Genomic DNA, 15,586 nt, shown 5'->3' with positions numbered 1-15,586 from the left:
ATGTTTGTTTAATTAAATTCAGTTTTTAAGCTTCAACTAATTTGTTAACACTTAATTAAGCAGAGAAATTTATTTATATAAAATCAAACATACGTCTGTATGTATGTATGTATATGCGCAAATGTTYATAATGTAGAAATTATTTAGAATCAATAATTTGAATATGAATACTATAAGTCTCGAATTCGTTTTTTGATATGCATAGATATTTGATTTATTGCATCAATATGAGAAAAGGATTAAATAAGTAACCTATTATTAAAACCATATGTGCATGTATACATAGAAATTTTTACGTAACTTAGTCAAATATTGGTAATATTTGCGGTCATTTTATATTTTTCGTACGATTTGGTGGTACTATTATTTTTTGGCAATTTTCGGCTCTTGGGCTTCTTCTTCTTCTTCGTGTCAAGAAACCTCCCATACTGTCGACTCTACTGAGCGACGAGGTCGTGACGCTACTTCTACATGTGCATCTAAGCCATCACTAAGTCGACTGAAACGTCGCGCCCAACTTCCACGTCCAACAAAGCCMCTCGTACCCAAAGTAGCACCACTACTACGACTGCCCGCATCTCGGAAAATACTCAATAGATCCTGATTTTCACCCTGTTGGGCGCGTTTAATGCCGTGCTGGTATTTCGCTTCTTTAGCAAGTAACTGTTCGCGCTGCATTTGTGTCTTCACTTCAGCGGGTATGTCTGGGATTATAAATTGCATAATGCCTGTGATGACGAAAACGACGTGCTTGAAAAATATTCAATACATATATAAATCTCGCAAACTCATTTCTATGCATACAGATGAAATAATAGTTACCTCGAAGACAACAACGAACGCCAAGCGCGCAGCAAAAACATGCCAGTAATGAGGACTCAATCCATAGGGTTCAGGATCATGAGGTCCGTTTCTACTCTCCACAATTATAAACAAGATGTATATTTAAATATAAGTTAAAACACATTACATTCTGTTAACTAAACTCACCGGTAACCACGATATTGGCACACGTCCGGATCCTTTTCGCTGCTTGTTGCTCCCCACTCCTCTTTGTAATCTGATGTATTGAAAGTTGAAAGCGAATGCTCAATATAACCCACCAATGTGTTCGTATTTGAATATACGAACTTATAGACCATGCGCGGTATAAAATCACTTGTGTAGGCTATAACAAAAGCATTGGAGACAACAGCTGTATAGGTTATTATGCGCAAGATGCCATACCAGGCACCAATGTCCTCAACACGCTCTGCTAGAGGACGGCGAGCCTGTGTTACCATTTTGTATGCATCCAAACGGATTTCCGCAACATTGTTTAGTAGCGCGAAAAGTGGTGCCAAAGGGAATGCTGCCACAAACAATGTCACGAAACCATACTGTAGTACTGTGAAAATTGTTATGTTTGTGAAGTAATTTAGTTAAGTCAATTAAATTAAATAAATGCAATATTTTGTGCTCGTACTCATTTCTAAATATTCATCAAATAAAGCCAAGCGTCCTGGGTCTTGCATATGATAATCTTGCTCCCAAGCCATATGTAAGTGGGTAACATCCTTGGTTGCAGCTTTGTGCTTACGATGTCGCCACCAATTATACAATTTTGGAAAGAGATACTCCATAAAATTGTTCCAACACTGTTTTCCCACCATAATAATCGCAAGCTGAATGCAGAGCTCTGATAAACATCCAGCCGGATCGCAAATATCATTTTTAAGACGAAAAAATTCACTACGTCTGGCTTGATCATCGCCAGGATAATCAAAGAATCGACCTTTGAAAAACGCAATATAGATGAGCGATGAGTAGAAATTCATAAACTCAAAAAAGAATATTTTGAAAGTGTAGGAGTCTTCGTACTCGGTGTGAGTTCGAGGGTTTTCCAAATTTGTCAACCTTATGGCCATACGATGATAGATCTAGAAGAGGGAGCAATGTACTATCTATGTACTTAAATTGAAGAAATTATCCAACTATAAATATCTTACCCTTGTTAATATCATAATTACAACTAAATTGATCAATGCAGCTGTAACAGTTGTAAATAATTTTGCATGTTCCTTTACGAAGAATCCACCCCCACCATAAATGACTGAAACCAATGAAATACGGTATATGATGGTGCCCAACACGGCAGACAAAACCACCGAGATCTGTAGAAAGGTAAGCAAATGTTTAATTCACTTAAATATAATTTCTTAAATTACTTTTACCATAAACAAGACCGCACTACCGGTGAYGGCGAACCGTATTGCTCTGCTCCATGTAGACATATAAGGTTCCTTCTCTCGTGTCACTGGGTTCATACGGAATGTAGTGGCATTTGTTTCAAACTCTGGACGATTTTCCTCATCGGATTCAACATTGTGTAAGTCCCATTCCCAGACAATGACAGACTGCTTGCGTTTCCATAACTCCAGAAATGTTGTTGCTATTAATAATTGTAATTAGGTACTATAAAGGTATATATGTATCTCATAACGTACCCCAAAATGACATAAATATAGCAAAAAATACGGTAGAAGGATTGTCGAAGAGGTATGTCAAGCGAGAAAACAAGCAAGACTCGTATAAATGCTGATAACTACAGGCCTTATCGCACAGCGGACAGAGTGTAATATTGCCAGTCCCGAATTCATTACAAATTTCCTTACTTGGAGTATTATCTTCCGAGTCCAGAGATGCAAGCCCGTAAAGGAAACACAAAGTGCCCACAACTGCTGGATAAACCAACATCTCCGTGTAGAAACCCAGCCAGCAAAAATATAGAGCTATCTTATCGCCAAAGTACTTGCGAACCAAACACAAAGGCTGCTTTTTGTACCACTGAGAAGGATGAGCCCACGTGAGATATAAAATGCGGCGGTCAAATGAGACGCCACTAGAGTGTGGACGATCGTAACGACCTTCATGCAATGGAAAGCAAGCCAAATAAGTGGAATCATTGAGCAAACGTCGAATCCCAACACGGTCACTGTCGTCGAAAGGGGTACGAATAAGCACCTGCATAACCATTAGAGAACGTTGGGCACTCGTATACGCAGTGGCGCGATCCTTGACAATAAATCTGTAATTTTATTATTTTTTCACTTTCCTTATTCATATCCATGAATACCAAATCTATGTACTTACTGTTCCTCAGCATTACCATTGGCAGTAGAAGCTTTGAACGTTGTTTCCCCTTCCAAAACGCTTTGGTCAAGCTGAATTTTCCGAGTTATCCGATTCCAGAGAGACTTCCAGTAGTGGACATTGCGTGCCACCACATTCTCATCATCCTACGAATGTGAAAAGGCCAAAAGAGAATAACTCAATTTTATCCATTAATTTTCAGTTCCTCAAAAATGTATTGAATTTAAATCGCATCGAAATTATTGAAACCCAAACGCACTGTAACTTTCTTTGTAGCTAAATAAGGGTGTGATCGCAATCACATGACTCATCGATTTGAATAGAASTTACTGCGAATGATGTAGTACATATGTAATGCAGTTCTTTTAATGACTTACTAAGTGAAATTCTTTGAGAYCTATTTCCTGTTTTCGATCAACAACAATTGCACCATTTTTTTGAGGMACTATTTATTTATACTACAAAATAAAGTGATAGTAACATACCCAGGACGCTTTTACTGATATCGTAATGAACCGCTTAATCGGCAATTTTAAGTTCATGACCTCCGCCAGTCGCGTCTCCAGGCGCCACGGTAAATGAATTTTTAGAAAATATGTTTTTTCATTAAACGACTGCGTTTTGTCTTCTAATTCAACTTCTAGTCCTTCCTTAATTAGATTGTCCATAAAACAGCGACGATTGTCACGACGACGAGATTCGGCCTCGGTCATTACACCAAAATCTTCCTCTTCCCAAGCCAATACCATATCAACTTTACGCCGTCCATCACGAAACATAAGGGACTCTGGATCAAGACCCTGYAAACGAAATTACTTATAGCTACGTAATTGAATGATATTTTTTTCCAACGATTTCACCTCTCTGTCTTGTTTACTAATGCGACGCGCATCGCGTTCATCACCACTCGCACTGTGACTTTTACTAGTATTTCGACTGTCATAATGGCTACCGCATAAACTGCTGTCGCCCACGGAGCTTTTCGAACTCTTACGTGATACGGGTACTAGTTGCTTGTGTCCAAATTGATTTTGTAAAACGTTCGAGTTTGTTATATCACACTGATCAGTGTCCTCCCTATAAGAAGTGTCCTCAACAAGTGGATTATTCAAATGAATACCTAGACCACGTCGCATCGCTGTACCGGGAATATCTTCAATATTCAACACTTTCGGTCCAAATGCTTGTGTGGGACTAGGCTCTGCTGACTCTGTTTCAATATGAGTAGGCAGTGGAGCAGAGATGGAGTTCGGCTTCAAATGATCTAGAGTTCGGGAGATTGTCGAGTTGTGCCATTTTTCTGTGTAGTTTGCTTTTGAAGCTGGTGGCTGTCGTTCAGTGGGTTTGGTTGTGTATGGTATTATGGCTTCTTCATTTACTTCCCTCACTGTTTGTTCATTTGGCTGTCCCTGTTGTTGTTGATTGTAGGCATTTGCTGCGGCTTCACTTATAAAAAAATTATATAAATTATCAGACGATTTGGCAAAATGCTTGGTGGGAGCCACTGTATCGAGAATGTTGCTTTCCTACAAATACAAAACATAACAATATAATACTTATATGTATACAAGATTATTTAAGCTTACCAAACCACCAAACAAACGTCCTGAAACAATTCCACTATCCTGGCTTAGACGTCTAGTGCGCATTTTCCCCCCCGTCTGATTTGAACGTAAGACTCGATCACTTTTCGCAGGACTAGATGAGATTTGGCGTGATGCAAATTTTTCGGAATATGGTCGAAAGTTGCGTAAAACTGGCACTGATAAGAATCCTGTAGAAGTTTTTATAATATCTTGTGATTAATATTCRTTTGCAATGCGCATATTTAATAATAATTATTCCTTACGTGGAAATTCTGTCGGAGCCTCTGTAAAATGTTCAGTACTCGCAATGAGGTCCTCCCGCGAATTTGACTCTGTTATAGGTGCGGTGCTCTCATCATCAACGCTATCGACACGCATATGAAAGGGACGATTACTGGAATGTACTTGACTATCTAAACTCTTCTCTTTACTGAACTGTTCAAATTTTTGTTTCTCAATTCGATCAACACTGTATTTATTGTGCGCGGAGGTTTTACTGTTACTAACATCGTAGCTTGGATCATGCATTTTGCCGCAGAATTTAATTACATAGTTATGCTTAAAAGCTAAAAATATTAGTGTTAAAGGAATTAGAAAGTCAGTACCAAAAATAAAATAGCGATAGAAATTCAAATAGTTTTATTATAAATAAAAAACACGCATTAAAAATGTCGGTTTGTCGACGACGTTCAGCTATGACGTAACTTGTCTCAATAGGTATTATTTCCATTTACCTGTATGCACACTGTATAAATATTAAACGCACTGTTATTTGGATAAACATATTTTTAGGCGCGCTTGCGTGTTGTCAATTAGGTCGTCATAGAATTCAAGGAGCCGTCATACCCCTAATTGACGTATAGCTGTGTTCTGTTGCCGCTAATATTACAGTTCGTGAGTTGTGTTGGATCGAGAATACCCCAATTGTACATAAATATGCGCATATATAGTATATATATGTACTCTATAATTCTAGTATAAAAATAAATATAGTTTGAATATCTATGCTATAAATATTCAATTTCTTCATTAACGTAGAGGGACCATGCGTATGAGAAACCTATATCATTCATGTGTATGAACAAGAGCATGCACATTTACTCGTATAAGTTCTTGCCGGGGCATATGTGGCAGTCTTAACATTACGATTATTTGTTTGCGAAGTATTTTATATTGCGTCAATGTGACCTATTTAGAACACGAGTCAACTATTATTCCATATGTACATGTGTCACGAAAATTATACATTTTTCAAATTTTATAATTTCCAAATTCCATCACATAGCTGAATTATGCAATAAAGTAGTACCAATGCAATATATCAAGTTTTCATGCATTGTAGGAAAAATCTGTGGGATGTGAATGCCCAAGTCCTAGCTCAGTAAATTAATCAAGTTATGAAGTTCCTGTAAAGCCTTTTATCATATTAGCGTAAATAAGTTATTTATTTTATAAAATACATTTGTGTTCTTGAATTCGGCATGCCCACAAGTAAAAGGATTCCTTAGAGGTTTCCACAAAAGAAGTTTTCCAATCGAAAAAAAAAAAATACATATAGTACATATATGTTAAACTGTAAATGTTGCTGTTAAGTGTTTGAAGCTTATTTTACATATCACCATGAAATTATAAAAAGGATTTCGGTCAACATAATTACCCTAGATATACTTCAATCTTAAACATGTGATATTAAAATTAAACAGTGGCTATATATTGAGTACTAGTATATACGTACATATATATTTATATATTACACATACATATAATTATTTTTTACTGAAATTTTATCAGTGGTATCTTGCTTTGTAAAGATCACATATTCACCTTTTTTACAACCTTTTGATGGGAACATTTTAAACCCTTGACACTTGTCCGCTTTTATACATTATATAAAATTTTATAAATTTAAATTTTGAACTGATAATAATAGGCACTGTACAATGTTGTTATTTAATTTTTTTCCTTTTTTGTTACATAAATTTCACTTATTTATATTATTGGTTAAATTAATGTTGTGAACTGAAATAATGTTTTCAATACCAAACGGATTTCGATTTAAATCTGTAATAAAAAGTCGGTCAGATTGATGGAAGCATGTGTTTTCTGACACATGTTCTCAATTTCAATCGATTTGTGATCGATTAGCGCCTGGAAGAGTGTTAAGGCTTGTTAAACAAAAAGTGTAAATAGATATATGCCTTTGATAAACATTTGTTAAAGTGAAAATTTCTTTCATGATTCAGTTATTTCCCAATTCCCTTAATTTGAGTACTGTGTTGTTTGCTGAGCTTTGTTTATACATTTTTATACTCGCAAAGAAAATTAAATGTGTTGTGTATAAGCTTGAGTAATATACATATGTATGTATAGTATATACAGTTGTGAATATATATATTTTGCTAGATATTGAGAGTATATGTAATGCATGTGTGTAAATGCAATTACATATGTATTATTATAAATTATGACCCACTAGCACAAGTTTATGCATTCCCGCTTTCATTAGTTTTATGCACACGAGACAATCATTCCGTTATTATACAGATATAAATCCATAAACTTAAGCATGAGTATTCGAATACTCTTGATCACTTGTATGTATTTGAATTTGTAAATAGGTTTTTTTCCTTTTTGGTATCAAGATAAACCTCTTGCTTACTGTAATAATTTAAAAAGTATTTATTCTTCCCAAACGGTACTCCATTCTTGTTAATTATTACAAGAATTTAAATGAATCACGTATATGGCGCCATTACTCGTTTCCAATTTGTCTGTTAGCCACAACCGTTGCGATTGACAACGCGACGTTGAATGTCAGTAAACCGAATGGTCAATACGCATTATTGCATTTCCTGTCGGCTTAACTAAGCCTTTGCTAGAATTTATTCAATGTATATACAATTCATAATTTGCTTTAAGTTCTACCTATCTGTTCATACACATGCATGTTAGGACACATACATATACATACATATGTACACTTATGACGGACTAGACAAAAAAGCATAACGTCAATTTTTACGAAATTGATTTTTTTGTGTAATTAGACCACAGTCAGTCTCCGTCATAACAGAATGGGTTTGACTTGAATTAAATAGGGGTTTCCTAAAATACCTCAGCTTTGTTGACGGTTTAGAATTAGTGGAYAGGACAGCATAATGATTCACAATAACTACTTGGGTTTGTACTCGTAGTTATATATTGTAAAATATTTTGCAGGATATGAATGATATATGTATTACTTTTACCAAAATTTATTTCCTAAAAAAGAGATACAAGCATATTCATTGTTAGTGGTATCATGTTTTGTTTTAACTGAGACGTATGCGTGCCCTGAAGGAAAGCTGCTACAAATGATTTTTTTATATTCTTGTCATTATTATTATATCATTAAAAAGGTTTTTAATTTTTTTTTATCTTAGTTTGAAAAATGCCTAAAATTTAAGTTTCTAAATAGTTACATACGCAATTTCGTTTATGAAATTTTGCAAATAATATGATTATCACAAGACCTTTTGCTATCATATTTACGATCGCTAATGTTCGTTAGTATTGCCATGACTTGTATCATATAACTGTGGAAAAATTCAAGTTTGTAGTAAGTGACATTCGTTTCGGTATAGATATATATGTATAGTACATATCTATTGAGAGCTCCCATGTTCCCTATGCTGGATTTCTTCAAACGCTCGCTTTGCTACCACTGCCGGCATAGTACAACTTACCACATCCTTCACGCAGCGTGCTATTGACGCGTTGAAATACAGTCCGTCGGCACATTTATGTACAACTGGTTTTCCTTGTACACATTGAAAGTACGAACGGCAGTTATCCARCGTATATGGATAAAATATGGAATCGCCGAGACCAAGGCAAGACTTTAAACAAGAATAATATATATTTTATAATATTATTGTGAAGAATATTGAAATTTCTGTTTGTGATACACCTACTTACCACCGCTGTTTTCATCGCGTAAGCTTGACTTAAAGCTTTGCCACACTGATTATTCTCATTGGGAATACAAGACGTCTGCATTTTATCGAAATATTCGTTTTTCTTGCAACTGCCGGGGATTTTCTGGCCATTTATGCACACAAAATATGCTTGACAGTTGTCTTCGTCTCTTACCAACACTCCGTGTCGAGCATTACATTCACCAACTCGTTGTCCATTTTCCAGCAAACATGTGCCATCGTTCTGTCGACAAAAACCGAGCAAGCTATCATAGCTCTCACCATTGCGACAACGTTGAAAGACAGGACCGTCGACATCGTTACAACTTACGTACCGTCGGCAATCACCTGGTTCTGCAATGGAAGATCCCTTTGGCATTTGTAAGCAGAGGTCAGTATAATTTGAGGGCTTGTTTTTACATTGTGTCTGTGTTAATTTTAATTGGTGTGCATCTACACTGACAGCATTAGCTTCTGTTGTATTGCCAATAGCTTTCGTGTACGATTGACATTGCAATAGCGATGAGTTAAAGTAATAGTTCGTATAACATCTTTCGTGTCGTAACTTTCCATTAATGCAAACATAAAACTCATTACAGTTGAGCAGATCAGGCAACATATCCCCATGTTTTCCTTCACATACGGAAGGCTCTGGTGGAGCAATCAATAAGTTGGGTTCTGTTTTGACGACATAAGGGCAGGAACCATCATCAGGTACACAAAGCTGTTGTTCAGTATCAAAGTACGCACCCGACGGACATTGTTTCCTTAATTCCATTCCAGCAAAACACACGTAATATTTCGTACAATCTGTCATGTCAGGCAAATGATTGCCATCACTTAAGTTTTTACACATGTCTTCCGAATTGATGTTGTATGTTATTTCTGATATGCTACCATTCTCACAGTTATTTTTAGGATCAAATACACAATGTCCAACAGTGGAGTTAAAGTAATTACCAGCTGGGCACACCGCAGGTATAGCCAAACCACGTATACAAGCAAAATAAATGTTACAATAACGTTCGTGAGATAAACTTTTTCCATGCTGACATTTGCTGTGCTCTTTAAATTTGGCACGGCACTCCCCTCGATCAATATGACATTCACCCGTAGTATTGTGATAATACTCGCCTTCGGGGCAATAGCGTAATTCGGTCCCATTCAAAGTAGAACATTCATAATAAGCCTGACAATCGTAGGGATGTGCAACATTACCGCCGTCCGTGGAATTTGCACATACACCTGTAAGAGGCATTATGCAGCTACCGTTATTTGGACGACAGTATCCGAGTGTTGCATCGAAAAATGCTCCGGGAATACATTTTTGCATCATGACTGGCACCTCTCCAAGGCAAACGAAAAAATGTAAACAGCTCTCTGGGTGTGGTACAGCACTGCCATTTTCACGCCCATGACAGGTAGTGTTTATATTATTTTCGAATGTTGGTTGATCTGAATCTAAGTTCATATCGGTCATTAATTTTTGTTCCACAATAAAGGGTTGACATTTATCAAAGGGTGCATGTGGCACACACTTGCCTAAGTCATCTGAATAGGTGTGAGCTTTTAAGCAAAAACCCTCTTTCCAAATGCCATCAATACAATAATAAAATTGTGTACAATTATCAGATAACGGATGAGCTTTAACCACTCCGGTTCCGCAAACTTTTCGCAACCCATTCTCACCACACTCTCCATTGTTCGGCACACATTGTTGTAAAATGTTATCAAACATAAAAGAAAATTTGCAACTCTGTTTTTGCCATTCTCCGTGATCGCATTGCTCATAGGACGTACAATTAAATGGAAACTCGCGCCTCTCGCCATCACTGCAAGTGGGTTTATATCGTTGCAAGCAAACATTTTCTATATCGGGTAAACATATACTTTCGGTAAGGTTGAAATACTGCTGAGACGGACAAATTTTCATTTTCCAAACACTTTCTTGGCATACATAATAGCGATCGCAAGCCAAAGCAGATTCCCTAAGGGCACCTTGTAAAATACAAGACTGTTTAGAATGTTTCTCTTCTGAATATACAGAAATTAATGGCCGAGCAGTAATAGAACAAGAACCATCCAAGTCGGGCATGCAGTAGTTATAGATACGGTTAAAGTACATACCAAGTGGACAGTAATTATGCCACCATTTACCGTCCAAACACATAAGGTACATTGCACAATTAGACTCATAATAACGCACTTCCATATGGCGACAATCAACCTCCTGTACCGGTATAATGTCAATGTTCCGTTCATTCTGAGCCATACAAATATAGTCGTGCGAACTTGGTATGCAAGTGTTTAAACGCTTTGAGTAAAAATGTTGTTTCGGACAATTCTTCAAGCGCCATTTACCATGATTACAGCGGTAGTATTGTGTGCAATTAGCATCCTTTCCCGGAACTGTATGTAACTCTATTGAACAATTTGGAAAACTTGTAACACGACCATAAATGCAGATCATGTCATCGCGAAGTTCAATACACGCACGCTCTTCATTACTGAAAATTTGTCTATCAGGACAGCTCAGTCGAGTCCAATCACCGTCTATGCATACTTCATATTGCGAACAGTTGAATAGCACGGATCTTTTTTCGTTTTCAATACACCATTTCTAAGGTGAAGAAATATTTGTTAATACAAATCCTGATTTTTAAGATTTCCCAAAACAGACTGGCCTCTGAAAAAATTGATTTGCTTCTAGTTTAAAACGCAGCAGCATACAACACATCAGAAAGCTTCAATTTATTCAATGTCACTACTTCTGTCATCGCATGTCCCTTTAATCAGGATCCCACCGCTTTCAAAATTCATGTTTCTATCTATGTATGCATATTCACATTGTTTTGTTTAATGATCATATTGTTTCCTTTAGGAAGTATATTTTTATATTGTTCAGGAATAAAACTGCCAAATTTAAAATATCGTTATGTAACAGCACTTTTATTTACATACTGGAGCGTACGTACAGTTACGTAAGTGTAGTTAAAAGATCTAATGAATATGAAGCAAGCGGAATTTCTGTACGGTGTTTTATTAATTTTCAAGTATATTTGCTTAAATTGTAGTGTTTAGCAACCATGTTTTTAAAGAGGCGAGCCTTATTGACAACTTTAGAAGTATGGGAATTTTTTAAGGTAATTTTTCAAAATCGTCAGAGTTCTTACATTATTTTCTGGAATCTCTCCCGTGCGCATTATATTTTTATTTTGGTGCATAACCCTTTTGTCCAAAGGCTGACAAGTTAAACTATCTTGGTCAAAGATATTTCCTGCACCACAATCACCCCCTAGAAGCTTTGCATTATAGCATACATAGAACAGTTGATTGTTAGTACGATGTGGGACGTATTCCCCTTCGCCATAAGTACCCAGGCAGCTCACGGTGGAGATTCCTTGATTTAGTTCTAATAATTTCGCACTCTTTGTACAACTTATATTACAAATCTCGCTAATCGGGTCAAATAAAGCATTATCTGGACACAAGAAGAATTCAACTTCGGTCGAAGAAAAGCAGTAACAAAATGCATGTGTATCGTTTTTAGCTGCAATGGCAAAAGGATATTCTGATGTCGTATTAGCACATTGAGCTACATCGCACTCCACCTGGTTAATCGAAAACCAAATGCATATATAGTGTTTGTGTTCCTCTACTAGAAAAATACAGAATAATTATTTCGAAATAACTACTTACAGTGCTTGAGGATTCACATTGTCTGGAAACAGGATTAAACAGGTTTCCGTCAGTACAAGAAATCAACTCGGGTATTCCACTCTTACACATGCAATATCCGTATTGGTAATTATTTGCTGGATATGGGATACCATTATTGCATGAATTGGAACAAAAGCTCTTGTCGCAAGGATCCTAAACATAAAGAATATTTTATAAAGTAATAGTCATCCAACCTGTTATCATTAGACATCAAATTCATACCTCTTTACATAATAGGTAGTATGAATCGAAACGAGTTCCATTCGCACAATCGTGCTTCGTTACTGAGCTTGGATCTGAATTTCCACAAACACAAAAAGCATATGGTTCATTTAAAGCTGGAAATGGCCCGGATGGATTCGTTAAACAAATTTCGCCATCACAACCCACCTATTAGACATGCCAGGAGGAATGGAAAATTAACTATAATATTTATGGCATAAATTAAGTAGCAGATCTTACCGCCTGACATATTAACAAAGTATCATTGAATATCTCAGAATTTGGGCAAGTCTGCTTAATTGCTAATCCATCGTTGATACAGTAACAGAAGGAGTGAGGATCACTGGCAGCACCGAATATCAATCCAGCATTTCCTGAACAAAGTGAACTACTGCAATCATCCCCAATTTCTGGAAGGCATATTCCTTTTTCCGCATTGTATTTCTTATTGTTTCCGCACAACTTATATGTAGTGCCAGAACTAACGCATTCGCAGAAACCATCTGTATCATTATTCAATGCTGGAAAAGTACTATACTCCGGAGCCATAAAGCAAAATGTAGAAGAACATCTTTCCTATATATATATAAATTAAAAGAGTAGTAATATATTTCACTATTATTACAAATAATTGAAATGCTTTTAAATACGTATTTCACTAACATCAAGCACTTGGCAAGTTTGGGTGACTGCATTGTATGTTTGATTCTTGGGGCAATCAACAATAACTTGTTGCTTACTGACACATAAACAGAAACTATGTGAATTGTTACGATTTTGCGAGCGAGTATTCTCTGGGAAGGAATCACATAACTCCGGATCACAAGGTGCATTCTTAAAAGGAAAACAAAAATATTTAGCATGACATGTGGGGCACCAGAATCATCAGATCATTTTTCTTACCGAATAGCATATTCCGAGGTCTGCTCGAAAAGTGTAATTATCTGCACAGTGATGTAGGAACGCTGAATCACCTCGACATAAACAGAATGCGGAGTTATCAGTGTTTGTTAAGGGTGCAAATGCATTCTCTTCTGGGTTAGTGGACTGGCATTTGGTTTGATTACATTGTGACTGAAAGGCGAGCAAGAAATGTTTCGAGTACGTAAATAAAAATGCTCAACATTGCTCTTCTCTACTTACGCTAGCCTCTTCCAAGCAAACTCCCACATCTTTATTGAAAACTTGTCCGCATTTACATTTTCTTATCTGAGCTACGCCCCCCATACATAAATAGAATTTGGTGTCGTTGCCTACAAAAGGGTATGTTGTTCCATCACTTTTACCTACACACAAAGTAGCTTCACAAACAGCATCTGCATGACATTTATTCAAGGTTATATCAAATCCACCTTCGGRACATGTCTCAACATATGGTTTGCAGTCATTACAAAGAAAATACTTAGAACAATCGGGATTGGGTAAGAATGTAATTCCTGTTGTATCTTTACAAGGATTTATGCACGTTGCATTAAAGTCTGGCATACAAATTTTATCAACTGGGCTAAACCACTTCTCAGGTGGACAGTTATATATCTCTCCTTTACCGTGTTGACAAAGATAAAATGAAGTACAATTTCTCGAATCAGGTACATAGGTGCCGTCAATTTGACCATAGCACACATTTGGCCAGCAAGTATTATCGACATCAGGTACACATACTCCGAGATGACTGTCAAAATAATTGCCCTCTCCGCACTCCCGTTCTTGAAGCCTACCGTCGGTGCAGATGTAATACTTATCGCAATTTTCCGGATAGTTGGGGAATGGTAACAATTCACCCTCTTTATATCCACCGGGACAAGTGCAATTCGTTTCTGCTGGCCAACATTTATTATCGAAATCAGGTACACATACTCCGAGTTGACTGTCAAAATAATTGCCCTCTCCGCACTCCCGTTCTTGAAGCCTACCGTCGGTGCAGATGTAATACTTATCGCAATTTTCCGGATAGTTAGGGAATGGTAACAATTCACCCTCTTTATATCCACCGGGACAAGTGCAATTCGTTTCTGCTGGCCAACATTTATTATCGACATCAGGTACACATACTCCGAGTTGACTGTCAAAATAATTGCCCTCTCCGCACTCCCGTTCTTGAAGCCTACCGTCGGTGCAGATGTAATATTTATCACAATTTTCCGGATAGTTGGGGAATGGTAACAATTCACCTTCTTTATATCCACCGGGACAAGTGCAATTCGTTTCTGCTGGCCAACATTTATTATTGACATCAGGTACACATACACCGAGTTGACTGTCAAAATAATTGCCCTCTCCGCACTCCCGTTCTTGAAGCCTACCGTCGGTGCAGATGTAATATTTATCGCAATTTTCCGGATAGTTGGGGAATGGTAGCAATTCACCCTCTTTGTAACCACCAGGGCAGCTGCAATCTCTTACCCCAATGTTGGAGGCGTTGTCAGTCATTTGTTCACTTTTTTTGGTACTAACGTATTCATTGGCATTGTCATTATTGCCAATACAAACTTGCTGAGTATCAATGTTGCATGTTAAAGTATTTGAGTTAAAATAATTTCCAAAGCCGCAATCTTCAGATATCATTTCACCATCAACACAAATTTGATACTTCCGACAGTTTGAAGAATCTCCTATTATCTCCCCCTTGGCGTATAAACCCAAACACAATGGAGTATCGAATGTGTCAATCGGAGATTTGTCCACACTTCGCCTATTTCTTCGTGCAATTACATTATAGCTTCGAGCATCACAATCTATCCGTGAACATACATTTTCGATATCAGGTTGACAAACACCTAAGGTACTATTGAAGCGATTTCCTTCGCCGCATTCCTTCTCCACCAGTTTTCCGTTTGAACATACATAATATTTATCACAATTCTCGGGGTAGTTWGGGAACGGTATTAATTCACCTTCCTTATAACCACCAGGGCAATCGCAAGTTGCTTCCGTAGCCGGTGTCGTAACTTCGGAACATTCAGTAGTCAC

The 15,586-nt window shown here is 37.1% G+C and overlaps 2 protein-coding genes across 2 annotated transcripts in view; both read right to left on the bottom strand.

Moving 5' to 3' along the window:
* Positions 1–214: 214 nt before the first annotated feature.
* LOC108971539 (anoctamin-4) lies at positions 215–8,585 on the bottom strand. Its single transcript, XM_018937668.1, has 13 exons — positions 8,444–8,585; positions 4,982–5,284; positions 4,719–4,906; positions 3,993–4,658; positions 3,618–3,932; positions 3,133–3,278; positions 2,487–3,067; positions 2,214–2,431; positions 1,989–2,153; positions 1,466–1,919; positions 991–1,387; positions 823–913; positions 215–750 (listed from the first exon to the last, which is right to left on the bottom strand). The coding sequence occupies exons 1-13, from the start codon at positions 8,496–8,498 to the stop codon at positions 412–414; spliced, it is 3,918 nt and encodes a 1,305-aa protein (XP_018793213.1). The 5' UTR covers positions 8,499–8,585; the 3' UTR covers positions 215–411.
* A 3,010-nt stretch (positions 8,586–11,595) lies between these two features.
* Positions 11,596–15,586, bottom strand: part of LOC108971508 — a 15,738-nt gene continuing 11,747 nt past the window's right edge. The window contains exons 6-12 of the mRNA XM_018937623.1: positions 13,760–15,586; positions 13,520–13,690; positions 13,280–13,450; positions 12,857–13,192; positions 12,617–12,784; positions 12,374–12,547; positions 11,596–12,285 (exon numbers count right to left, since the gene is read on the bottom strand). The exon at positions 13,760–15,586 is cut by the window's right edge and continues 1 nt beyond it. Of these exons, the coding sequence (XP_018793168.1) occupies positions 11,794–12,285; positions 12,374–12,547; positions 12,617–12,784; positions 12,857–13,192; positions 13,280–13,450; positions 13,520–13,690; positions 13,760–15,586 (3,339 nt within the window). The 3' untranslated portion in view covers positions 11,596–11,793. The remainder of the gene's footprint in view (positions 12,286–12,373; positions 12,548–12,616; positions 12,785–12,856; positions 13,193–13,279; positions 13,451–13,519; positions 13,691–13,759) is intronic.

Source organism: Bactrocera latifrons, unplaced genomic scaffold, assembly GCF_001853355.1.
Source record: "Bactrocera latifrons isolate USDA-ARS-PBARC rearing strain unplaced genomic scaffold, ASM185335v1 scaffold_347, whole genome shotgun sequence".
NCBI lineage: Eukaryota > Metazoa > Arthropoda > Insecta > Diptera > Tephritidae > Bactrocera > Bactrocera latifrons.
This window is presented reverse-complemented; position numbering and strand designations above follow the sequence as displayed.